Genomic DNA, 26083 nt, shown 5'->3' with positions numbered 1-26083 from the left:
CCCCGGGGGGAGGGGGGCTCTGCCTAACCACAACCCTTGAAGGTTAGGCTAAGCAGGCTGTGGCTATAAGCCAAAGCAAAGAAACCCGAGAACAGATGCCAAAAACCAAAATCGAGTTATGTTTATTGTTGGGGCCCACCCCTGCGCTCCAGGGGAAAGGAAATCCCCCAAGGAGCCCCCTGGACAAAACAGAAACGGCGGGAAGGGCCCATACAGGAAAGAACGTCTCTGAGGTCCTTGCGTTTTTTTATAAAATGAATGAGTCCTTCGCGCGGGGCCTCCCAGCCATCCAAGCCTTGACCGGGAGTCCAGTTGCCCGCGGTGTGACCTCAGACCCTCACCCTGCAGACCACCCGAGCCCCTGGACCTTGGCCCCGGGCAGGGGCGCTGGGCAGAAGCCGAGGTCGGCAGTGGGCAAGGGGCTGCGGCCCCATCACACGCTCATGGTCATCCCGGGGGAGTACTGCGGAAAGACGAGGGGGTGGCGCGCGGGGGCCGGCTCAGTTCCGGCCTAGGCTGGGACCCGCCCCCGGGGGGAAGGGGGAACAGGGCGGGGTGGACGTGGGATGGAAAGGGACCAGGTGTTGATGCGTGGGGAGGCCGCCCTGGGCCGCGGGTCCCAGGGTTGGGGTGGGATGTGGGCGGGGCGGGGCGATAGGGCGGGCCTGGGGAGGGGAAGGCGGGAGGAAGGGAAGGATGCCGCGGCCGCCCCCCCACCTGGCCCGCCGCGGTCACGGTCTTGCTCTGGCCCCCCGGCCGCCCCGCCGGGGTCTGCCCGCCAGGCCCCTCCGGCCCGACGCCGCCGCGGGGGGGGGAGTCGACGCAGTCGCTTACGCTTTCGCTCGGGAACGGGTGCAGGAAGGTCCCGGCGGCCGCCATCTCGCCGTCGTCCCGCGGGGTGCCCGGGGTGTTGCTCAGGCCGGCCACGGCGCCGGGGGAGCTCTGGGGGCGGCCGCGGTCAGAGCGGAACACCCCGCCCCGCGGGCCAGGCCCCGACCGCCGCGCGGCCCAACCAGGACTAGGCCTCTCCACGCGGGCCGACCCCGCAGCCCCGCGCCCCGCCCCCCGCAGGAGCGCGGCCCCCTCACCTTCGGCAACCCGTCCAGATCGCCCGAGCCTGTGGACCGACAGACGGCGGTGACGCGGCTCAGACGCGCCAAGCCGGCTCCACCGACCCCTTCCCGAACTTCCCCGGCGGCCGCGCCCCCTCCCTCGGCCCAGCCCACTGGGGCACCGCCGGGGGTCCCGGGCCGAGGGCCCAGATCTGGGGTGGTGGGTCAGTGCCGGCGGCCGGGCGTCCCCCCGGTTTAGTTACTGGACCCTCCCCGCAGCGCTGCCAGCACCAGTCACTGAGCCCAGAGAAGCTCGGGGCGCGCCCCCAACGCCGGCTAAGCACAGAGGCGGAGGGGCTGAAGGGGGCCGCCAGGGGGCGCACGAGGCTCGCGAAGCAGCTGGGTGGGGGCGTGTGTGTGGGTGTCTGTGTGTCCCGGGACTCCGCCCACTCACCCAGGGATCCGTTTACATGGTGAGGCTCCATCGCACTCATGGCGGCCATGGGGGCCTCCGGACCAGGGCCAAGCGGGAACTGCAGGCAGAGGAGCAGCTTGGGCCTCGGGCCACCACCTCTCCGCCCCCACCCCGACCCCCGCAAGCCCCAGCTCACATTAGCCCTGCCGGCGCCTGGCCCGATGGGGTTCATGATGGTGTACATGTTCTCACTGGAGTTGGTGGAGTCTGAGGCAGCACGTGAGGGGGTGGGGTGTGAGAGGGCCTCACCCAAACACACCCCTCCCTATGCCCCGCCCAGGCTGTAGTACCTCCAGGGCTGGGCATGATGGGTGTTCCAGGGGGCCCACCTCCTCCTGGGGGTCCCTGCACACAGAGGGAGACAAAGAAGGTGAGAAAAGCCCTCCAACTGCCACCCCACAACCGCTGCCCCCAGGTCGGGTGTCCCAGCTTCGGCATCACTCACCGTGTAGCTGCCAGGGGAGGAAGAGGAGTAGGGGATCTGGGGAGATGGGCAGCTGTGAGCAGTCCGCCCACTCTACCAACTCGCACACTCCTAATCCCCCCACACACACACACCAACGCCATCCCGACACTCACCGAGTTGCCACTGGGGCTGGCCCATGGGCCACGCACTCCGGGTCCCCTAGAACAGACAGTGGTGGACCCTGGGTCTAAGCCAGGCGGTACACAGCCCCCCAGCACACACTCCCTGACACCCCCAGCCTGCCCCACGTGCCCTCAGAGCAGCAGATGTTGGCCGAGAAGTAACCAAGCACAGATGCCAGGCCAGCCTTCAAATCCCAACCCCATCCGTCACTCACTGGTCTTTGAGCCTGAGTTTCCCCACCCAGCAGTGGCGTAAACAGTATCGGGACTGTTGTGCGGCTTCGGGGTCTGCCCCAGCATACCCAGCCCATGAAGCTGGGTGGTGACCCACATGGGCACACTCTCGGGGGTTCCTGAGGGCCTTACATGTTCATGGTGGGCAAACCCGGGCCAGCAAGAGAGTTGGGTGGGGGCCGCATGCCACTTCCGTAGCTCTGTGAAGGTAAAGGGGCCGTGAGAGGGCAAGCCGAGAGAGGGCAGCCCCTGAAGCTGCCCTGTCGCCTGGGCCCAGCCCTTACCTGGGGCCCAACGCTGGTCATGCCCCGTGGAGGCGTCACCCTCTGCATCGGGCCCATGCTCGAATGACCTGGGGGCAGAAGGAAGAGGGCTCAGGCCGCGGCCGTTCCCCGGTGTGGACAGGCGCTGTGCTGGGGGTTGGGGGTATTCCTGCACGGTGGGCGGCGGGGAACTGGCTCTGGGATCCTGACGGGAGGCGGGGGACAGCAGCGGGAGCTTTCCTACTCACCCTGAGCACGTGGGGAGGGGTCCATGGCGCCAGGGAGGAGGGGCTGGGAACCAGGTAGGCCCACGGGAGGCTGCGGAGGGGGAGTGGCAGCACTGAGTGTGGGTGCCCCCACCCCGGCCCAATTCCTGACCCCCCTCCCCTCATCCCTCTCTCACCTGACTCGGCATCCGCAGGGTGGGCCGAGGGCCCCCTGGGAACCGCGGTGACATGAAGGGCTGGAAGAGGTGGGCCGGGGATCAGCACCTCCCCCCGCCTACTCGGCCCCCAAAGCTACCCGCTTCCTGCCGCACCCGGGCCCCCAGCCTGGATACTCCCCCTCCTCCAAGACCAGCCGGCAGACCTCAGCCAGCCGCGCCGGGGGCGTGGGAGCGCAGTGGGACGGGCCCAAGAGCCAGGGGGAGGGGTGTGCGTGCTCGAGGGGGCGGGGCACCACAGGTCCTTACCGGAACCTGAGGCCCCATCATGGGGGCGTTGGGGTTGTCGGGGAGAGGCTGGGAGCCGGGGGGGGGGGGCCCTAGGAGGACAGAACCAGGTGGGTTGGGAGGAGCGAGGTCACCCGAAGTTCCACGGTTTCCTGTGGCTCTGCTGAGCCTGGCCAGGGAGGGGAGGGGACACCGTGGAGGCAGGAGAGTGGGCCAACTAGCCCCATCTGCGGGACGTGGCGGGGGTGGGGTGGACCCAAAGGGGGAGGTCATGGGCAGGACCCGTGGTTCAGCGAGCCAAGCTGTGCGGCCCCAGGCGCCCCGACACACACAGGCGCAGGCCTAGTGCAGAGACCCCGCCCCCTCCCGCAGCGGGGCCCAGGCCAGATGGCCCCTCCCTCACCAGCACTACCGAGGCCCGCAGGGGCATACCCACCCCGTCATTGCCCCTGCCTGTCACCCTCCCACACAAGCCCACCCAGGGTCAGGAGACAGGGAGCCCCAGCCCCGGCTATACCTGGAAGAAGCCGGTTGCCATGGGGCCTGATGCCATTGCATCATTGGGAGCCATGCTCCCCATCACCGGGCTGGGGGCCGCTGCAGCGCTCTGCAGGGGTGGGGGAGATGGCAAGAGCCAAGTCAGGTCACTTCCTGTCCAAGTGTTTCCTTCTCTCCTCAAGCAGCTGGCCCCACGGAACAAGGAACCCAAGCCATCCAACTACTCAGGCACGGGAGGATTTGCGGGGGGGGGGGGGGGGGGGGGGGGGCAGGGGAGGGGGAGGGGAGGGGGAGGGGGGAGGGGGAGGGGAGGGGGAGGGGAGGGGGAGGCGGCTCTAGGTGAGGGAAGAGCTGTGGCCCCTGTCCCCACCCTGGCTTAGCAACCAGATGTGCTGGGTGGCCCTCGGCAAGGGCTCTGCCTCCTTGCTGAAGCCGTGACCCTGGAGGTGATCAGGGCCCAGCCTGGCTGAGCCCACAGCCCAGGTGATCAGGGACCTCAGCCCCCTATGTCCCCACCCTGAGGATTCCGGGGGTCTGAAAATGCCATCCACCCAGGACTCCAGTGCGTGCCGCATCCTTCTAGCACAGCCTTGTTCTTTTGGTCTGAATCTAACTTCAGATGGGTGGGGGCACAGTCCCCCACTCCCAGCCGAACCCAACCAGCCCTGATTCCTCCTGCCTGGCAATGCAGGTTAGCTGGGCCCCCAAGACATCTCAAATCAACAGACAAAAAAATCAATAGACAGCTTCAAGATGAACCTCCCCCCCAGAGGGCTCCTCCTTGGAGCTACTGTACAGACCACTGCCCCTCCTCCTCCTCCAGGAAGGAGGGGAAGGAAGAGCAGAACTCTGCAGTGGGGTCTCCAGGCCCCCAACCTCTCTTCAGATGGAGGAGGGGGGAAGACCGGGTGCCTGAGAGGGGAGTTCCCATGTCTGCCAAGGGTGGAGATGCTGGTGGCAGGCCCAGAGTTGGCAGGGGGACAGGCTGACAGGCCACTTCCTCTGGTCGGTTCCAAGTCCCAGGCTTGTCTGCCTTTGGGGCCCACAGAGCAGGGGGAAAGGGGGAGATAGAGGCCTAGTCTTTAGGGCAGAGGAGACACATCAAAAGGATAGGGACGGGGGAAGACACTGCAGGCATTGAGTAGGGCACTTCTCTTAAGGCCCCTTGACTCTTGTGGCTGCATCATCTTCCCCCCTCCGCCTCCAGGCCCCAAAAGGAAGAGGCTGATCTGTCTGGGTCACTGCTGTCCCTGCAGCTGGCAGAAGCCAGCACACAGGGGCACTCAGGAATTTGTGGAACTGCAGCCACTTGGGTTCCGAAGAGTTAAGCACTTAGCCCATGGTCACACAGTGCATCCTGCCCTACAGAAGTGGGGAAAGGGGCCCCTCGTCTGGGTCGGAGCAGGGCCCCTGGAGTCACACCCTTCCCTTTGTGGACTGACGCCTGCCCCCTTCTTGCTCCTTCTCAAAGGTCAGCCTCTAATGGATTTCTACCCAGGCCCAAGTTGGGAGGGTACCAGTGCGAGCACTCGCAGGGCCCAGCACAAATCTTTGAAAACCCAAGTGACCCCGGGGGTGGAGGGGGACGAAGCTCTCAGCCCCTCTCCAAAATGCTGGGTCACCCCTGCCCTCCACCTCACCCTCTCCCACAAACACAACACGATGGCTTAGAGCAGCTACTCTCGCTGGCGCCGGCCTCAGTGGCTGGAGGGAAACAGCTCCCTGGGTCTGTCCACCCCTCCCCAACCCTTACGGAGGGCAGGAGCGCAGCCCCCCTTTTGAGCCGCAGCAGGCGCCAGAGCATTTCCTGGTTGGGGAGGGTGGTGGTGCGGGTGGCTGCCGCTCCAGACCGTGAGGTGTGGGGGCGGGGAGAAGATGGGTCTCCCCAACTCTAGGCCTTGAAGGGTTAATCCAGGGTTGGGGGGTGGAGGGTAGGGCCCACCCTCCCGGTCGGGTGACCTGAGCTGGACCCCCCAAGTCAATCAACCACCCCCAGAGGCGCCAGCCTGGCCTGCGTTGCCATAACAACAGGCTGGGCGCGCTCGCGTTTCCTGGAGACGCCGAGGTTGGCCCCCAGCCGGGAGGCTCTGACTGAGCCCCCTCAGGGGGCGGAGGGCGGGAGGAGGGAGCCCCGACTGCGAGTGAGAGGCGGCAGGACGCCCCTTCACCCCACCCCCAGTAAGTGCGGAGGTGGGGCAGAACGTGTAGCTGGCTTCAGTCTGCTGACACAGGGACCCTGTCACCCCAGGGACGGGGCGCCACCCCCTCCCTTGACGCGCCCTGCTGCCATGGTAACCAGCAGCGCGCCCCAGGAAGCGCGCTCATTCCGCTGGGAGACCGCGCTCTCCCCTCCCCGGAGGCGCCAGGCTCGGGGCGGGGACGAAGGCAGGCGCGGAGAGGGAAGGGCTGCGCAGCCCGGGAGGGGAAACAGAGCTCAAGGGGCCCAGGAGAGGCAAAGGGAGGAGCTGGGGACTACATTGGGGAGAGAGAGCTGGGCCCACGCGGAGTCACGCACGCACACAGCTACACACACTTCTGTTACCCCAGTTCTGGCGGGACCACAACATGAATAGTGGGACCTGATGGGGGTGAACAGCAGCGACCTCGGCTCCCATAAATGCGCATACAGCGTGCATGGGGCGTCTTCAGGGATATGGTGAACCCCAGCCTTCTCGGGCTGCACCCTGGCCCTGCAGAGGCCTGCACGCCTCCACAGGGGGGCCTCTCTGTTGGCGAGGAGGTGCGTGGTGTGGGACCCAGACTAACCGCAGAGGGCGGGGAACAGCCAGGCCCTGAGGGGCACAGCAGAGCAGAGGGCGCAGCAGAGCAGAGGGCTCAGGATGTGAAGGCGCCCACTGCAGGAAGAGTGGTTGCAAGGGAGGGGGGAGGGCAGGGGGAACCTCTCTCAGGGGCCAGGTGGCCAATCCCCACGGGCCAGGGTGAAGAAGTTAAAGGCAGGGGGCTGCCATCTCCCCATGACAACAAGGTGCCGCCCGCCCCCTCACGTTACCCACCCACCTCTCCGGACAGGCCTCTGACTCCCACTCAACTTGTATGAAACTGAGGCCAAAGACGTGAAGTCAGCAGCCCCAGTCGCAGAGCAAGGTTGGGAGATCTGCCAAGTGCTCGGCCTCTCCTGCTCCAGGGTGCACAGGCAGTTAGCCGTCCCCCAGCACCCCTGCCTGGGCCCCCACCCCAGAAGGCTTGGAAAGGCTGGGGTGGGAGGGGACAAGCAGTGGTGGCCACCCGTCCGGCCCTGCATACACGGAGCTAGGGAGGCAGGAGCTGTGGTACTGTCTACCTGGTTCCACATAGGGTTCACGTGAGGGGGAGCAAAGGAGGAGCTGGCCTCGGGAGGGTGTGGGGCTCATGGGGACCGTCAGGAGTTGGGTGCAGTGGGGGGCAGAGGGACCCCACAGAAGCCATGATCTCAGGTCAAACCCCACAGCCTGGCCCACTAGCCCACCTGAGCCAGCTTCCGGCCATGCAGCCCCCCAAGGCCACAGGACCCTGCCCACACCCGTGAGCCCTGGTCCCAGCCCCTGGGGCGGGGACTCACGTAGTCCTGGAAGGCCTTGGCTTCACTCGAGTGCTCGCACGCCTCTCTGCGGTCGGGCGCTGCACAGTACAAGTCCCAGAACACGCTGTGGGCGGCAGGGGAGGACGATGGTTTCCCCACGCGCCCCCCCCAGCCCCCCCCCCATGTCCCACCCACACCAGCCTTGCGCGCACCACCACCAGGAATGCAGGAAGCCCGGGGGCTCCCCCAGCGTAATGTTCTTCTCCCATCGGATCTGCAGGGGAGAGGGAAGGAAGGTGAGGGCTAACGGCCTGGCCCTGTCTGACCCCTTCCCCTCCCAAGAGGCAGCCCCAACCCAAGCCCGGGGCCCAGGAAACACCGGGTCAGGAAACCAGCAGATCAGAGCAAGGGAGCCAGGAGGGGGACAGCTTGGTGAGGATAGGGACAGAGGAGCGGGAGGCAGATCCTCAGATGGATGGGCAGATACCAGGATGCCAGCCCTGCCGCTCCGCAGCCCTCAGTTCCCAGGGCACAACCCAACCCCACCACGGAGACCTGATAAAAATGGGTTAGGGAGGACCCCAGGATGTGGGTGCCAAGGAAGGGGCTGGCTGTGGGGGCCCTGCCTGGCCAGGCCAGCTTACCTCGGACAGAAAGGTCTGGGCTGACTTCTGGGCACCAACGTGCAGCAGGTACTCATACACGTACAGCGCCAACCTGCAGGCGGGAGGGGTGGGGGCCGGCTCAGGCTCTCAGGAGGTCCAGGCAGACCCAAAGCTCTGCCCCGAGGGTCCCTGGGAGGGGTTTTAAGGTGCGGCACCTGCCCTCTGGTGGGAAGGTGGAGAGGGGCAGGGGCCCACAGTGAGCCCCTCATTGTACCTACCACCTACTGCCAGCCTCACTCACTTCCCTCTGCTGGTCTCCCCCTCGCCCCACCTCCCCCACCCCTGAGAAGAGATGGCCTCCTCACCAGTTGCTCAGCCTGGCCAACTCCTACACATCCATCAACACACAGCCTGCAGGCCCCTCCTCTAGGCAGCACTCCTAGCAGTCCCCAGCCCCCCACCTCCAGGCCAAATTCTCAGTTCAACACCCCCCTGATGGACCAAGTCCTGGCCCCATCCTGCCAATGCTGAGACCTTATAGCAGCCTTGGCCCCAGGGAGTTCCTCTCCTTGGAGAAATGGCTCCTGGGCTTCACTCTAGTTTGTGCTCTGGGTGGGGTCTCCCGGCAGGCACCCCGGGCCATGTGGCCAGGGCCCAGGGCCTAACTCACTCCCAGCCTCACCTGCCAAGGAAGAAAAGGGGCTCTCTGACCTGAGGTCTTCCTCCTCCAGGTTTCCCTAGACCCCATCCTTTCCCTCAGGATCAGTTCCCATCCGCCAGTGGTGGCTATGACACATCCACACCAGCCCCCCAAGGGGGAGTCTGGGGAAACGGGAGGTAGGGCCAGCAGTGCCACTCAGCTGCCACGGCACCGCCCTGTCCAAATGCCCACAGTGCCCAGTACCCCTGCACACACCAATCGGCCACTGCCCACCCCAAGAGCACAGGCCACGCTCCAACCAGCAACACCATCCATTGGCCTCCACCACACCCCAATCTGTCTTCCACACCCGCCAGCAGAGGGACAATTCCCCACCCGCTAGGGTCACCCATTCCCCAGCCCCCACTCTACGAGTACCGGCCCCTCCGGGCACCTCCAGGGTCTTCCTACTACCCAGCCAGGCCCCAGGTGGACCGAGGGGAGTCTGGATCTAAGACTGGGGGCTCCCCAAGGGCCAGCCTGAGGCTGCTCCGGTGAAAGCTGTAGGCCCTTCCAGATGCTTCCCCGCTCAGCTGGCCTCCCTCCCCTGGCTGATGGCCCCATCCTGAAATAACCTTGCTTTGACTCATGCTCCTGCTTTCTCTCACCCTTCCCAGCCAGGCTGCTCAATCCTCACATCCCAGCCCCCTCTGCAGAGCACCCCCACCCCCAGTTCCAGCTCAGACCTCACCAAGGCAGTTCTAGCCCTTCTGTCCCAGGCCCCACCCCACGGCTTCTGCCCTTGCCCTGGACCCTCTTTTCCTTCCTTCATCCATCCATCCGTCCTTTCAGTCATTCATTCAACAAACATTCACCTCCTTGAGCAGTGAACACAACAGACCCCTGTCTCCCTGGAGGCTACCTGCTCACGGGGAGAGACGGAGGAGCAAAAATACAAAGGAGGAGGTAAGTCATCTGGTGGGGTGGAAGGTAGTGTGTGCTACAGAAGTACAAGGGGGGACATTAGGGAGTCCGGGTGGGCGGCTGAAGCAGGGCAAGGTATGTCCACAGCTCCCATTACACCACGCGAGCTGTGACAGCCACCGGAGCGACAGAAACAGGTCACAGAGGGGTAGGATTTGTGGGGCTCACATAGTTCTGAGCATGGGTCTCCCCCAAGACTGGCCAAGGTTCCTGCCTCATCATCACACCCCTCTCAGCAGCGCCTCCAGCCCGGGCGCCCCCAGGTTCCAACATCGCACCCTGGCAGCATCCACCCTTCTCCAGCCCAGTGGTCTTCCTCACCCCCCAGCCTCCAGGCTCACCTGTCCAACTCACTCCTGGGACCCCCCCTCCCTTTCTAGAGGTTTCCTGAGCCTTCACGAGTGGACTGCATCTACCAGGCCTGAGTCCATCAGTGAAGAAATGAACATGAAAAGTCAATGGGGCCGGAGGAGACCTGAGCAGCCCCAGCCTGCTCACCAACCGACCCTCCAGGCAAATAGAGAGGTTTGAAGAGATCCAGCTGGCCCCCTGCCACCTTGGGGAACGAACGGTGCAGGGAATGAGGTACCCAGAGACAGGGAGCAAGACAGAGTGGGGGGATCCAAGTAGGCTGCCCAGAAGGGAAGTGCAGCAGGGCAGGGGAGCACATGGGGGGCTGCAGTCTGGCCCCACCCCCACCAAGAGCAGAAGCCTCTCCTCAGGGTTCAGGGAGCTTCCTGAAGAACATGCTGGCTCCCACTAAGGCCACCAAGGGCTCTATGCTGCCAGCCCATCGGGTCCCTCTCCATCACCTCTCACCCTCCACTGGCCAGGGGTGGCATCGGACCCAGGATGCAGGTCCCGGAGCCCACCACTGCCCGCTCCCCTCCCTCCTCCGGCCCTGCCCCAGCTCTCCTCTCTTCTCCCTGGGTGGCCTCCCCTCCTGCTTTGATGTTGATGACTGACGTGGTGCAGCTGCCCACAGGGTTCCTCCAGCCTGGCCTCCCCTGTGAACTCAGGGTCTGCCATCCACTTGACATCTTAAAGGCCCAGCCCCACCCCAGCTTCTTCCCCTCCTGTTCCCTGACCCGGGTGGTCTTGACTCACATAGGTGTGGCGCAAGTGTGAAGATCCACCTAGCTGTCCCCCAGAGATCACTACATTTATTGAATTTAGGGGAAAAACTTAAGGAAAAAGCACTCTCTCTCCTGATTCTGAGCCTTCTCCCTGCCTTCCTCAGCACACACTTGGTCCAGGCCACCACTATCACTTACCTGGATCTCAACAGGGCCCCTCTAGGGGCTGCTTCCTCCCCTCCCCACCAGCACTCCTCACTCAGACCCTTCAGTGCCTCCCACACACGTTGGCCACTCTCTACCTCTCCACCCCAGGGCCTTTGCACAGGCCATTTCCCTGCCTGAGACACTTCTGCTAGAGACCCTCATGGCTCCAAAGTCACGGGGCAGAGGCTTCCCTATCACTTCTAACGGCAGCCCTGCTCCATTCTCCACCTGACCCCCATCATATTTATCTCCATTTGACACAAGGCCCTCTGCTTACTGCCTGCAGCCCCCACTGGATGTAGCTTTGGGAGGGCGGGACCTCGTCTCACTCCTGAGCTTACACAGCGCTGGGCATCCTGGGCCCCCAGCCACCCCAATGAATGAACCAACCAACCCTGAGCCCCCTCGCTCCCGGGATGTCCAGTAGGCACTTATGAAGGTCAGCACTTACTTACTATTCTGATGTTAAGAATTTGGGGTTTTATCCCAAGAGCAAAGAGAAGCCAGAGAAGGTTTTCAGTTTTGCTTGATTTCTCTTATATGCTGGTACTTTAATTTTTATCAAGTCTCAGAGAACCGTGAGCAGCTTTCTTTGTTTGTTTTCAGTGAAAACTTTTGAAGCCTGGACATCTGGTCAGGTTGCTTCGGGACCTCCAGGGCCCGCCACTCAGGGAGGGCTTATGGCTTGCAGGTCGCTGTCTAGGCCCTGAGATGGGTTGTGGGAAAGGGCCTGGGCTCTGGATCCAAATCCTGGCCCCACCCCAGCCCTGGTCAGCAAATGACCTGCAGAATGAAGAGCCCACCCATCAGAGGGGCTCCCGACGCAAGAGGGCAGGAGATGGGAGGGAGTGTGGGGTGCACCGGGGGCCCTCCCTCCAGAAGGAACGGTGACCTGGAGGATACAGGGTGCCCGGATCTGGAGTGCTCATGGGGAGAAGCTGCAGCTGCACAGGGAAGTGGTGACAGAATGGGGTACTGGAGCCTCCCGGACTAAAACGCAGCAGTACTACCTTCATCATCAAGAATTACCATAATAACCAAGAATTAAGGTAAGAGGTGCTCCCTGCCAGGCTCCCCCTCCCCTTTAAAGCCCCTGGAGGCACATACTGCTGGGGGCTGGAAGAAGCCCTCTCTACTCAAGGCCTTGTGTCACCCCCTCACCCCCATCTAATCCATCACCAGGTCCCACCGACGCCCCTAAGGGACTCTCCAGCCTACACATTTCCTCCCTCCCCTCTGCTACCCTCATGGCCAGGCCTTCAGCTCTTAAGAGCCAGGGTGGTGGCCACCCTCCTCACTGGCCTCCTGGCAGCCTCCACATTTGCCCCTTACAGCCTTTCTCCTACCCAGCAGTCAAAGTAACCGCCCCCACTAACAAATTCCATCCCAGCATTTGTCCCCCAGATACTGCCTCAAGACCTTCCCAGAAAGCTCCCCTGTGTCCACGGGCTCTGCTCAGCCTCCAGGACTCAGTTTGGGGGCTCCTTTCTCAAGAACCTCTTACCCATGCACCCCCCTCCAACAAGGATGCCCACGGGCATGGGCACCTGAAAGCCCAGCTAGGGATGGGACAGACACATGGTGAGTCCCTTGCCTGCTGGGATAATGAACAAACTACCTGAGGTGATGTGCCCATATCAGAACTAACCCTGGGGACTTCCCTGGTGGTCCAGTGATAGAGAATACGCCTTCCAATGCAGGGGACGCGGGTTCCGTCCTTGGTCAGGGAACTAAGATCCCACATGCTGCTGGGCAACTAGGCATGTGTGCCACAACTACTGAGCTCACGCGCCTCAACGAGAGCCCGCGTGCTGCAACCTACAGAGCCCACACGCCCTGGAGCCCACGCGCCACAATTACAGAGAGAAAACCCGCTGCCACAACTAAAGAGAAGCCCGCATGCCGCAACAAAATAATCTGCATGCCTCAACGAGGATCCCGTGTGCCACAACTAAGACCCGACGCAGTCAAAAATAAATAAGTACTAAATAAATCTTAAAAAAAAACAAAAACAAAACTAATCCTGGGAGAAAAACACAAGACACCCAGTGACACTGACAGTGACCATCACTTACGGAACTATTCTAAACCCACGTGGCAGCACTTAAAGTGTTCAAGGATGTACACACACGATGCAAACATTTAGATCTCTCCCCTCAACTTAGGACAGCACAGCCTCTGGGGCTGGAAGGGGGAAGGGATGCAAAGGGGACACAGGGGCCTTCAACTGTCCCTGTCACCTTCATCTTATTTGAAGAGACCTGAAACCAGTGACCGAATGCAAGCGCTAGTTAGTTCTGGGTAGGAAGTGATCTCGGGGTTTCCCTGTAGGTTGGAGTGTTCATCACTCACACAAGGAGAGGCTGTGTCTTCCTGCAGACAGCCCACTCAGACCCCAGCCTCCCTCTCGCCCACCCTGCCATCCCTTCCTTGTATTCCCTGGACCCAGAAGTCACCACGGTTTGCTGTGAGCCCCCAAGAGCAGGGACCCACCATCTGTGCACCAAGCAGGCACTAAGTCCATTTCTGGGACAGGCTAGCCCAGACCTAGTGCTGAGATGGGGAGCCAGAGGGGGCTCAGGACAGGGGCCCAAGAAGGAAAAAGAGGAAGGGCAGGAGGAGTCAGGAGGGTGAGATCAGGGAGGAAAAAACAGTCCTGGAGAGTCAAGCAGTGGAACCCCCTTCACCCCATTTCACGGAGGAGGAAACCAAGTCCCAGAGACAGGAAGTGGCATGATTGGTGAATGCCTGTGAGGGGTGCTCTATCTGCAGCCTCCCCCCCAGTCCTCGTGAGAATCCTGCAAGGCCGGCTGTCCGTGTTTCAGAGGGGAAACTGAGGCTCAGAGCAACCAGCCTGCCTCTCTAGTGTATCAGCCCCAAGCATCTGAGAGCTCTCCTGTGCCCCAGAACCTGAGTCTTCAGCAGGGTCCTTCCTCTCCAGGGCCTGGCATCCCCGTCAGTGAAGTGGATGCCACCATCTGGTGTTTTCCAAACTTTCTTTAGCGGCAGAACCTCGTCTCCAAGCCAACACTGCTACAGGACCCTCTCGACAAGAAATGGATGAGTGCAGGATGGCTCTGGCCAAGAGGTCAGATAACCCCCTCTTCTATCCCTAGCCAAGAGCCGAGGCCCGGTTCAAAGAGTCAAAATCTCTCCTGGACTGTCTAGTGGGATTGAAGCGCACTCCAAACACCATGACCCCAGCTCAAACCTATTTCCTCCCTTTGCTTATCTCCACAGCCACCCCCTAAGCTGCCACCATTAGCTCTCTCCCAGATAACTGTGCCTGCCTCCCCCAGGTCTCCTGGCCCTCTACCCTCACGCGACCCCCAGTAAGCCCCACTCCACAAAGGAGCTGGAGTGTACTTTGGAACACAAGCCTCTCTGGCCCACACAGCACATCCCCACCCTGGGCACCAGCCCCAGCTCTTTGGCCTGGCCTCGCCCTAGGGCCTTTGCACTTGCTGTGCCCTCAGCCATCGGTTCTTCCTCCAGGTCTCTGCACACCCGACACACCTCCTCACAGTTCACTACCGCCCACTTTCCCATTTTGCTTTTCTCAGAGCATAGCTCCAGATCCTTCCATCGGCTTGCTGAGTAACTCACTTGCCTCCTAGCTAGGATGTGGGCTTCTTCAGGACCAGGGCCTGGCTTCCCAACCACTACACCCCAAGACCCAGCCCAGCACATGTCTGAACAAGTGAACGATTCCCACTGGGGGAGTGGTAGCCCCCAGAGCCCAGAAGCCAGGGTACAAGGATGGCTGGAGATGTGCCAAGATCCCCAGGAGTGGGGTGGCTACACCCCCCTGCTTCCAACCTGGGCAGGAGCCAGGTGCCAGTTTCAAAAAGTCTTCCTGGTTAATGGTGCTTGGAAATGGACCCCAACCTCATAACTGTGCAGACAAGAGAGGTCTGGAAGGGCAATCATCTGTCTAGCGTCTCCTGGCCAGAAGAATCTCTTCTCCAAAATGACCCCGAGGCTGGGTAGAGAATGGACACTCATCCTTGGGTTGGGGGGAGAGGTGGTGCCCCAGTGTCAGTCCAGGAAGAAAAGACAGGAGACAGCCCATATTCAGGGCTCCTTTTCACTGCCCAGACATTCAAGTCCTCACTCCCGCTCTGGCCCTCAAAGAGAGTCATCATGGGACCTCTCCCCAATAACTCAGCCTCCTAACTGCTCCAGCAGCTGGTTTCCCGCCCTAGGTGGCTTGACTTCTAGGATCCTGCAAATCAGCCATTGGCCATCAGACATCAGAAGCCTTCTCTTTTCCCTGGCATTTTAACAATATCGCAAACTGTTGGGTGCCCTTGCTGTGAGACAGTCACACGTCCTAGCACCTTTCAAACACTCCCCAAACCTAAGAGACAGCACTGTTATTATGTCTGCATTTCTCAGGATAGGAAAATAAGCCTAAGAGGGAGTGCTCCCTCACCCAAAGCCACAGGGCAGGTAAGTGGCAGGGCCAGGAGACAAGCACAACAGCTCAGCTTCCTCCCCACCCCAAGAAGCTCTGAGTGCCCTCCGCCCCTCACTGCAGAGTCTGGGAGTTAGGAACCTGCCCCTCTACCAGCCTAAGACCATCTGCTACCCACGGCCCAGCGCCATGCCCAGAACAAGTGGGGGCCCCAGGACTGTGATCCTGCGGCTTCCCCAAGGGCCCCACCCAGCTGCCCCAGGCCCGGCTGGACAGGTGGCCTTTCAGGGGTGGGGCCGGCGCCCCTCAAGCCCTTCTCGCGTCTCTCAAGCTTTCGGTAAGCAGCGAGGGAGGGGGGAGGCGCCCAGAGCGGCCAGTCTCGCCTGTCCGGGAAACTTCCCCAGAGGATGGGGGAAGCGGCACGAATGGCGACTCCGCGCGCACACGCGTTCGCAACCTCCCACACCCAAGGCTTAACCGTCGGGAAGGTCTCGCGACCCTCTAGTCCCGCTCGAATCTCGCGCGCCCCCGCAATCTCACCCCCCTCGGGTCTCCGGGGTCCCTTCTACTCTCACGACCTCTCGAATCTCGCGCGTCCCCTCAAATCTCGCGACCCCTTAAGCCCCTCACGCCCCTTGGGTCTAGCGAGCTCCCCAGTAGCTTGCGACCCTCCAGCCCTTCCGGTCTCGCGCGCCCCTTAAATCTCGCTCCTGCCCCGCACCCACGTGCCCCACGCGGTGCCCGCCGGCGTTAGGGCCACGGAAGCGGCGCGGCCACCGAGCCCCGCCCCCGTCTCCCACGGTCCCGGACCACCGACTCACTTCTCTCGTGCCTGGCTGTCGGAGGGCACGGCCGAGCCCTTGCCCCCCTTGGCGTACATGCTGCTCCGTGCCGCCGCCGCCGCCGCCGCCGCCGGGGCCCCACACCTGTCAGGCGGCGCCGCGGGCCGCGCTCCCGGTCGCCATAGCTACCCCGCGCCCCGGGCCTCACCGCCCCGAGCCCCGCGCGGGCATCGCGGGCATCGTCCGCGCGGGGGAGCTCCAGACGGCTGAGACGGCGGCGGCGGCAGCTCCAGCTTTGGCTCCGGCCGCGGGTTTTATTTTCTTCCTCTCTTCCCTCAGCGCGGGCTGTTCCGGGAAGCGCGCGCCCCCTCCTCCCGCCGCGCGCGCCCCCGCCCGCCGCCTCCCCGTCGCCCGCGGGCGCCGCTCTTAAAGGGGCGATGGCGTGAGCGCGGGTGGGTCCCGCCGCCGGGACCGTGGGCCGGGCGCGCACGCGCAGTGCCCGCCGCGGGGGGAGGGGGCGCGGGGATACACATACTCGGTGCGACTGGGGACAGCCACCCGGGGACACACAGCGGGACACAGCTGATCACGGCTACACACACACTTTCCAGATACACCCAAATTGTACACCCAAGAACACAGCCACACACTTAGTTGCGGCTACATTCTCCGACACAGGACTGCACACGTAAGTCTCTATAGCTACTGGAACAACTACTGATAGCCCCGTAAAGCTACAGGCAGTTATACTGGGTGTATCGCCCCGCAGAGCTACCCACGCCCAGCACGGGTGGGAACCGCCACACACACAGTCTGCCCAGGGATACACTGTCACACACGTAGGTATACACAGCTCAAATAGTGGCTGTTACAGAACGTTGAAACACACTCGACGTTCACACACGCACACAGCCGCACAGAGACAAGCATCGGCACCGCTATGCCATAGCTTCCAACAGCTGTGGAAAGAGCCCACGCAGCTACTTGCTGTCACCCTGGGGCACACCGTCGCAGCCTCCCGAGGGCTCCACACAGGGACCTGGGGTCTCACCGAACCACAGATGGCTCAGTCACACGCAACACACAGTCACACAACACAGATACATGCAGCACAAAGACACCACACAGACAAGAAGCTCCTGGGGTACCCAGGCCACACCCTGGGAGCTACCCTGCACTGCCCCCCAGTCACACTTCCGTGTCAATTGTAGGTGCTGGGTGACTTGACTGACTGGGTCATTCCCGCTGGCTCCGCCTCTCAGCCTGTGCTGCCAGCTGTAAATATTCCAACTTTAATAGCACCTTTGCAGGAGTCAGGGGTGCAGGCAGTGGGCACCCCATTCTCCCTCCTAGGGCCCTTCTTCTCCCCCCAGGAGGTGTGCAGAGGTGGAGGCCGACACCGAGGCAAGGACACCCGCAGGGCAGGGGTGTCGGGTGGGCGCGGAGGCCTGTGTGCCAAGGTACCTGTGGGCAGTGTGCGCCGGACGTGCGTGGGCTAGGTGGCGGGAGGCGGTCCAGTTGTGACTCTAGGTCTAGATGCTTCTGTGAACGTTTGCCATAGGTTTTTTTGTTTTTCTTTCTTTTTACGACCACAAGTGTGTGTGTAAACACGCGGTTCCTGTGTGAGTGCACGTGTGCGTCGTTGTGCGTGGGGGGTTGGCAGGCACCCAGTCGCTGTCTGGGCAACTGTCCCTGGCTCTGCGACAGTGGTTATGTGTCCGCGGCGGCCGTGCGGGGCCGAGTGACGCTGCGTCAGGTTTTGTGCACTAGTGTGTGTGCCTCCCCGAATGGGTGGATTGCTGGCTCCCTGGGACGTGTGTGGTGTGGCTGTGCGCTCACATTTCCTGTGTCGTGTGTTATGTGATGATCGGAGCGCCCCTCCCGCTGCCGGCCGACCCCCCATTATGCCTCCAACGGCCTCCTCCCCACCCAGGTCTTCTGCCGGGCGGGAAGTCTTGAACCGCTGCGGTTCCAGACAGGCGAAGAGGAAGGGAAGGGCCAGGCCGGCCCCAGCCCCGCCTCCATCCCGAGGGGCCACGGCCAGGGGGGAGGGGGGGACACGCCAACCCTTCCCACTTCCTGTCCAGCAGGTCGTCCCCTCCCCCAACTTCCTCTCCCGCGGACCTCCCGGGCCCCGGGCCGGCGCGGAGGAGGGGCCCGCGCTGCGCACTAATGGGGGCGCGGCAGGCCAGCTTCAGTCGGACGTCGAGATGGGGACTGCCCAAAGACCCGGGGGCCACCGGTGAACGTGGGCGTCAAGGACACCCTCATCGTAATACCCGTTCCCATCACCGCTCTCCAACAACTACTGCCGGCCAGGCACAGAGAGGGTGTGACTCACCCAAGCCACACAGTGTATTGGTGACAGCTGTGATTCCCACGGACGCTCCCACCACCACCCCAGGCGCCCCCATTTATCTCCTAATGCTCTGTTGCTCCCCAGAATTCTGTGTGCCCTGGGCGGGTCCATGGCCCTCTCTGAGCTCCGGTTCCTTGAGTCGATGTGAGTCTTCATCCTCCCGACAAATATTTATTGAGTGCCTTCTGTGTGCCGGGCTCTGTGGACCCAGTCGGGACACGTTGCTACTGCTTGTGGAGCAGAGGGTCTGATGGGAAAGGCGGACAGTCAAAAGCTGGCGAACAGTAGGATAATTTCAGGGAGTTCCACGTGATGGGCAGAGGGAGGGGACCCCGGTGAAGAGGACGGGGCGACCGCAGGGGCGGAAGGCGGAGGGAGGGAGGCTGGGAGGCGGAGGCGCCCGTGGCGGGGCTAGCTGCGGAGGGGGAAGCGCGGCCGGCGGGAGAGACTAGCGCGGTTCTCATGGCAACAGGGACGGATCTCCAAAACACTGCCTCGGCGCCGGCGGAAAAGTCGGAGAAGAGCAAGCTCTAGCCCCCATGCGGCGTCCGGGGAGCTGAGCCGCGTGCACAACCAACCAGAACGCACGCCTTGCAAAAACATATATATATATATTTAATAAGGGGAGGGGGTGGATCCGAAAGATCTGGAAGAAGAATGTTCAGATTGTAGTAACGGCAAGTGCAAAGGTCCTGAGGTGGGCACACGGTTAAAGTGTTGGAAGCAGAGCGAGGAGGGCGGGGGGAAAGGAAGAAACGGGTCGGGCCATTCCTGGTGGGGACGGGTTGGGCTTTGTTTTAAAAGGAATAGGGAGCCACAGGAAGGTGTGTAGCCGCGAGGGGCGGGATCTACGTCAGGATTTTAAGAAGCTCCTTGGGGCTGCCAGGTAGATCGGGATGGCGTGGAGGAGGCAGGGAGGTTGACCCGGTAAGAGACCCTGGAGGACCTGACAGGCCCGGGAATTGATTTAGGAGCCGGTGTGGGGGCGGGGGACGGTAAGCAAGGAGCGCTAAGGGTTAAGGCTGGGCCCCAGACCTGCGGCTCCTTTGCCGGCTCCCGGTCGCCCCCGTGTGGCTGCCGGGGACTGCAGCCCTGAGCTGGGTCTCTGACTCTTGGGACCACCGACGCCCCCAAACCCCAGCTCCTTAACGTCGGGGTCGGTGCCTGGGAGAGTCCGAAGTCGGCTCTGCTTGAAGGGTAGGGGAATTGCCTGCAGGAGGAGCCAGCCCTCCCCTCACTCCCTTCCAACCCTTCCATTCTTCAGACCCACCTCTCGGCCTTTGCACTGGCCGTTCCTGCCTCCTGGAGCGCTCTTTTCTCTGGCTCTTGGCCTGGCCTGTTCTGGCCTCCTTCGACTTTTGGCCGCATTATTCCTTCTTCTCCCCCACTCGCCCTTCTCTTTCTCCTCCTCTCCCTCTTTTCCCTTCTCCTCCCTCCTCCTCCCTTTCTTCTCCTCCTCCTCCATCTCTCCCTCCCCCAACTCCTTGCCTTCCGTGGCCATCTCCTCCAGATTACTGGTTCTGCACTAGCCTTGGTTGGACTTGTCACTGTTATGATAAAATAATGCCTAAGTCATCTGTTGGCAGCCTCCGCCTCCCTCTGGATCTGCTCTCCCTGCAGACACAGCGGTAGGGGTCCATGAATATGTTGCTTGAGTCGTTGGGAAGGCTAGTTTGGTTTTTCCCGATGATGGTTTTTCCTCTCCACAGGAGGTGGAAGCAGCCCCGTTAATGGGGAGGGGGGGACGGGGGAAGGGAGGGATTCGGGGAGGGGCCAGGATCCAGGCTGGAGACCCCTGCAGCCCCTCCTCAGCCGTGCGTGGGAGGCGGCCACAGCTGGGAGCAGGGTCTGCGCCGTGAGACGTTTCCTTTCAGAAGCTGTAATTATGGGTAATTTTCTAACTGCAACAGAAAAATTAAAACCCAAACAACACCGGGAGGGAAGAAGCCACAGCAGCTGGTGAGCACCGGCGCAGGCTGGGCTGCGGGTTCCAGCCTAGACCTGGTGGGAGGAGCAAGTAGTGGGGGAGGAGGTTGTGAAGGGACACAGGGCGGAGGGTCATTAAGACAGGCTGGACTCTTTGGACAGCCAGCAAACCCTTGTAGTCTCGGGTTTGCGAAATGGGGGTTATACCCCAAGGCTGATCACCTGGAGGCAGAACTCCCCGCTTGGAAGATCTGGACCTGGGTTTGAACCCTGGCGCTGTCGGTCCGGCTGTGTGGCCTTGAACCTCAGTCCCCAGACTCTCAGGGTCTTGAGGAACTCAGGCGAGAGAAGGGACACAGGAGGACTGAGTGGAGGAGCCTCAGTCGAACCCACAGCTCACTCCCCCGTTCATCCTCCGTGAAGCTCAGCCTGAGCCAGTACACTGCCAGGCTTCCAGCACCTTCCATGGCTCCACAGCTCACAAATCAAGACTCCGCCCCTCCGCCCTGCACTTTCCAGAGTCAAACTAATCAGTAGGAATTGGTACGCCCAGCTCTGATCATCCCTTAAAATCCTCCCAGCAGCCTCCTGAGAGAGGCAGAACTTTTTTCTCCCCATGTTACAGAATGGGGAAACTGAGGCCCAGAGAAGCATGAAGGGAGATACATGGGCGACCCAGAGGCAGCACCCCACTCACCGGAGTGCCCCCAGCTCCCTGTCTGGGTCTGGGATACTCTGGGAGATTGGAGGCATTTTGTGGAAACCTCAAGAGCAGGGAAGGGAGAAATGGGGGAGGGAGAAACCTATCGCAGCTACAGAGAAAGTTCTGCAGATGAATCTGAGGCTCAAAGCCGGGGAGCCACTCGCCCGGGGACGCACATTAGGGAGTGGAGGCACCGGGTACCACTTTGGGGTGCCCTGGCAACGCCCCTCCCTCACCACCTCTCTCTGGAGCTCCGCCTCTCTTCCTGTGGTGGATTTTCCATGGCAACCTGAAGTCCTAAGATCCCGGGGCGGTGCAGGGGGAGGGGTCCTTTCTTCCCTTTGGGTGGGGGGCTTCCTCTGCTGAATAACAGCACTGGGGAGTGGATGCTCACTAAGGACCAGAAACTGGTCAGTTTTGTCCATGATCCTGTTGTCTGCACCCAGCTCATTCCCACCCCAAAGCCTCTGCACAGGCTGTCCTCCCGGCCTTGGACACCCTTCCCCAGCCCTTCCCCATAGCCCGCCTCTCTTTGTCCTTCAGGCCTCACAGAGGCCCTCCAACCATCTGGATCACATTGCCCTGTTGGGTTTTCCCGCAAATCTTATCTTTGCACGTTGATTGCCAATGTCCCCAGTAACCCATGAGTTCTGTGAGGGCAGGGAATTCTATCATTTTGTTCAGTGCTGTGTCCCTAGCACTTACAAGTCTTGGCACACAGGCGCTTAATAAATACCTGTTGCCGACCGAATGAGTTAAAAATTACCAATGTCCCCTCTGTTCTGGGGCCTGAGGCCTCCAGTACCCTCCTTCAGGGGTCTCAGCCTGAGAGCGACACAGACCGTCTTGAACTCCCCCCATCCTCCCCGTGTTGGTCGGGATGGAGTTTGGGAGTCAGAGAAGTGGGAGGGACCAATTCTCTGCCTCTGCCAAAGCCACCAGAACCTGCAATCCCGAGTCTGGCCACACGAGGGCAGCAGAGATTCGCAAGTACAACTCCGGAGGGTCCCAGCGGGCCCCGCCTTAGCGCGCCTTTGGAGTGGCTCTTGCGACCCCGAGTTTCAGGCTTGGAATCTGGTACACCTCTGTTGACCTTGCCCATGCCCCCAAGTAGGCTTCCAAATGTATATTTACATATTTATGTACTGAATTATTTCATGGCAAAAAAGAAGAAAAATACAGAAAAAATCACCCAGTTCTCCCATCCCCCCCAAAGTGTTCTCATTTTGGGCTCTTACCTGCACATGTTTTTTTTCTTTTTTGTCTGTTTTCTTTTTTTTCCCCCTCGAGAGGTTTTCTTTGACGAACCCTCTTCAAAACTGCAAACCGCCCTGTCTTTCTCTCCAAATCCCCCAAATTCTTTCTAACTTTTCCTCTCCCCAGCCCTATTATTTCCTAACCTCCTTTAAATTTGCTAATTTACGGTTCATCGGATCTCTCCCAACCTCCCACCCCTCCCCCAATTCACCTTTCTAAGGGTGAGAGTTTTGCTGCATCTGGTAGGTGCTCAGTAAATATTTCTGGAAGGAAGGAAATCTTACCAAAAGTAAAAAATAAATTAAATAAAACCTAGCAAATAAGCTAAATAACCTTCTTAGCCCCGCCACCCCCAGGCAGCCACTACCATGAAGTCAAGTCTAAACCTGCGCATCCAGGAGCGGCAGATTGTCATCGTGTGCCGCGCAATGGCTCTGCACACGCTTCTACGTAGATGCAGACAAATGAATCTTGTCTGAGCACAGTGTAGCCTAATGGTTAACCACACGGTTTGAGGGCTCACCCTCGGTTGCTGTAGAGCCTTGGGCAAGCTACTCAAACACACTGTGGCTCAGTTTCCCCGTCTGTGAAATGGGGGGGTAATGACAGTTCCTACCTCAAGAAGTTATAGTGAAGATGACATCGCTTAATAGCCAGTGCTCGGCTGCTGCTAGTTATAATTACTTAAAATGTTTTAAAAATCTGACGGCTTATAATGTTTCTTTATATTCCTCCACCTATCTTAATTTGGGACCCCCTGGAAGTTGACCGGAGATCGGAATTCAAGACAGTAATTATTTGGGAGGAAGCCCTGGTCCGGGTGAGAAGAGAGACGGGGACCTGCAGGGGGCGCCAACGAGCAGGCTCCACAAGGCTGGGTTCCCACTGGGCCCTCAAGAAGCCCGCCAAGAGCAAGTGCCTCTGAGACGTCCTACCCAAGGGAAGAGGGAGGAGGAAGCCGAGGCGTTTCTAATCAACTCTCCTTCCGTCTGTGGTCAGGGCAGCTCCCAGGAGAGCCGTGTGGGCCAACAATGTGGCATCCTGTGACCAGAGCAGCCTCAGCAAAGAAATGCCGGTCTGGCAGGTGGAGGGTGCTTGCTGACCGCAGCTGCCCTGGTGCCACATTTTGTTTGCCCACCCCTCTCCTAAAGGCATTCTTTGGCTTCTAAAATGTTACTGTAACCAACGAAGCCATGTGACCTCAAATAAGGTCTTTCCATTACATTAAAAATCAAGCTTTACCTTCTGAATTCGATTTTTGTGCATGATGGACCATTTACACCTCCCCCACCCTTAGGACACTCAGCTGTGTATTAGTCACACACGGCCTGGTACCAGGCACATGCTAACATTCACGTCCATCTCCCAGCCCTTCACGGCCACCTTGCACGGTGGTTTTCACTGTCCTCATTTTACAAAGGAGGAAGCAGAGGGACGTCCCTGGTGGTCCAGTGGTTAAGACTTCGCCTTCCAATGCAGGGGGTGAGGGTTCGATCCCTGGTGGGAGAGCCAAGATCCCACATGCCTCCCAGCCAAAAAACCGAAACATAAGAAAGAAGCGATATTGTAACACATTCAATAAAGACTTTAAAAATTGTCCACATAAAAAAAAAAAAAAAAAACTTAAAAAAAAATTGGGCCTTCCCTGGTGGCACAGTGGTTACGAATCCATCTGCCAATGCAGGGGACACAGGTTTGAGCCCTGGTCCAGGAAGATCCCACATGCCGCGGAGCAACTAAGCCCGTGCGCCACAACTGCTGAGCCTGCGCTCTAGAGTCCGCGAGCCACAACTATGGAGCCTGCGGACCACAATTACTGAAGCCCGGGCACCTAGAGCACATGCTCGGCAACAAGAGAAGCCACCACAATGAGAAGCACACGCACCACAAGGAAGAGTAGCCCCCGCTCGCCACAACTAGAGAAAACCCGTGTGCAGCAACAAAGACCAATCGCAGCCAAAAATAAATACATAAATAAATAAATTTATTTTAAAAATTACAAAGGAAGAAGTGGAGGAACAGAGGGTTTAAGGTACTGGCCCCAGGTCACACAGCAATGAAGTGGCTCAGTGCACTGTTTGCTGAATTAACGCATGGAGGTCTGCAGTTGCTGGAGTCTGCTCACATTCCAGGTTTGCCCGTAAGTTGCTTGGCCACCTTAGCCCAGCCCTTGGGCATCATAACTGCCTGTGGTCCTGACCAGCCAGCTCCAGAGCTCCTCAGAGGCCTCAAGATCCCCAGGCCCTGTAAAGGGCTTCTACTGTGGCCTGGGCTGCCTAGCAACCTGCCCTAGACCCTCCCTGGGGTGAGACTGGATTCTAAGAGTAGCCAGACCAGAGCCAGGGGATGGGGGTGTCGGTAGTTCAAAGGCTGTCACAGGGAGAATGGAGATGGCAGGAAGGGGCTGAGGCCAGAGGTTTAGAGACCTCACCCTGGGGAAGCTCGGAGGTGGAGAGGGGTTGATTCCAGATAAGTGTGAGAGCCTCGGGACGGAACTGGAGGTGGATGTGGGGAGGGGAAACCCTTGGCCCCTCTCCAGCTCCCCAGACGAGGGGCTCCTGGGGACACACCGAGGCCTCACTCAGCACAGGGTGCGTACTGGGGATCGGAGGGTGTTGGGCAAATGTGGCAAAACTGTGGGACCACAAGTTGGTGGCCCTGAGGCTGGGTTACCCCAGGGTACGCCCCGCATATCTGTCTTTGTCTTTGGGAGTGGTCTCTGAATTTCTTCTAGGTATCTCTGGGGTCTTGGGGATGTCTGCGTTTTTCTCGGTTTCTCTGGGGTTTCTGAAGGTCTCTAGGTGTCTCTGAGGCTCTACAGAGGTCTCTGTGCTGACAGGTTGGCCCTGCCTGGGACTCATATGGGCAGGAGCGGGGAGTATGAAGGTGAGCCCTCTGGAAGTTTCTGGTTCCTCTCAGCCAGGTTGAGGGCCAGTGTAGCCCCTCTTCCCACAGCCTAGCCATGGCCTGCCAGGGCTGCAGCAGGAAGGCCCAGGCCCCAGGCTCCCCCAGACCCACCTCCAGAACCCACTGTCTCAGGCCCCAAGCCGGCCTGTCCCACGCCCACATAGTCCACCCCAAGCCTGAGTGTCTGGCCCTTTAGTTCCTCATTTCCTTCACTTCATTTCCTCATTTCCTCCCATTCTAAGAGGCCTCAGTGTTGGAATCCACCCACACCCAGGCCCGCCAGCTGGCGCCCCTCTGTCCCTCTCATCCTAAAAGCCTGATTTCTTGTGTGTGCTTGTTGGCTGATTTCAATGTTTGGATTGAACGTGTTGACTGATTTGTATTCACATGACATGATAGGATTCTAAAGGAAAAAAGATAAAAATGTACATGGGGAGCTTCTCCTTCCCATCCATCTGCCACTAAGAGGTAACCCCAGGGTATTTGTTTTTCCTGTTTCATCAAAAGTTTCTATAGGGGGGCTTCTCTGGTGGCGCAGTGGTTAAGAATCCACCTGCCAACGCAGGGGACATGGGTTCGAGCCCTGGTCCGGGAAGATCCCACATACCACGGAGCAAGTAAGTCCGTGTGCCACAACTACTGAAGCCCGTGCACCTAGAGCCAGTGCTCTGCAACAAGAGAAGTCTGCACACCGCAATGAGAAGTAGCCCCCACTCACTGCAACTTGAGAAAGCCAGTACGCAGCAATGAAGACCCAACTCAGTCAAAAATAAATCGATTTAAAAAAAAAGTTTCTGTAGGAAGCTGCTTTCCCCCCCACCCCAGTTAACATATTCATTTGAAGACATCTGCTCTCACCCAGGCCCACTCTCGCCCCAGGGCCTTTACACAGGCTGTTCTACTCCCTGCATGCCCTTCCC

The 26083-nt window shown here is 60.4% G+C and overlaps 2 protein-coding genes across 16 annotated transcripts in view; both read right to left on the bottom strand.

Annotated features, from left to right (window-relative positions):
- The window catches only part of UBA52 (ubiquitin A-52 residue ribosomal protein fusion product 1), a 142723-nt gene extending 119692 nt beyond the window's left edge, over nt 1–23031 (bottom strand). The window contains exon 1 of the mRNA XM_073803099.1: nt 23026–23031. The gene's annotated coding sequence lies outside the window, so the exon portion shown is untranslated. The remainder of the gene's footprint in view (nt 1–23025) is intronic.
- SSBP4 (single stranded DNA binding protein 4) lies at nt 97–16531 on the bottom strand. Of its 15 annotated transcripts, XM_033853972.2 has the most exons (17): nt 16051–16433; nt 7945–8017; nt 7513–7574; nt 7340–7424; nt 3800–3889; nt 3016–3075; nt 2861–2930; nt 2634–2701; nt 2482–2549; nt 2107–2152; nt 1973–2008; nt 1818–1872; nt 1664–1734; nt 1507–1585; nt 1089–1117; nt 835–942; nt 97–463 (listed from the first exon to the last, which is right to left on the bottom strand). In XM_033853972.2, the coding sequence occupies exons 1-17, from the start codon at nt 16107–16109 to the stop codon at nt 434–436; spliced, it is 1089 nt and encodes a 362-aa protein (XP_033709863.1). In that variant the 5' UTR covers nt 16110–16433; the 3' UTR covers nt 97–433. The 15 variants fall into 15 exon arrangements, with proteins under 15 accessions (XP_033709863.1, XP_073659187.1, XP_033709854.1 ...); XM_073803086.1 differs by adding an exon at nt 8440–8587 and having other exon boundaries at nt 97–942; nt 2482–2701; nt 7340–7398; nt 16051–16531; XM_033853963.2 differs by having other exon boundaries at nt 718–942; nt 2482–2701; nt 16051–16493.
- Nucleotides 23032–26083: the final 3052 nt, after the last annotated feature.

The sequence above is a fragment of the Tursiops truncatus genome, chromosome 3 (genome assembly GCF_011762595.2).
Source record: "Tursiops truncatus isolate mTurTru1 chromosome 3, mTurTru1.mat.Y, whole genome shotgun sequence".
Lineage (NCBI taxonomy): Eukaryota > Metazoa > Chordata > Mammalia > Artiodactyla > Delphinidae > Tursiops > Tursiops truncatus.
Note: the sequence above shows the minus strand (reverse complement) of the source record. Positions and strands in the feature narration are given on the sequence as shown.

Coding starts and splice junctions, on each gene's coding strand:
- SSBP4 (XM_073803080.1), bottom strand. CDS start 16,109: ATGTACGCCAAGGGGGGCAAGGGCTCGGCCGTGCCCTCCGACAGCCAG. Junction 3,890..7,339: donor CCAAGGCCTTCCAGGACTAC/GTGAGTCCCCGC, acceptor CCACCCCTGCAG/AGCGCTGCAGCGGCCCCCAG. Junction 2,702..2,860: donor CCCCTCCCCACGTGCTCAGG/GTGAGTAGGAAA, acceptor TTCTGCCCCCAG/GTCATTCGAGCATGGGCCCG.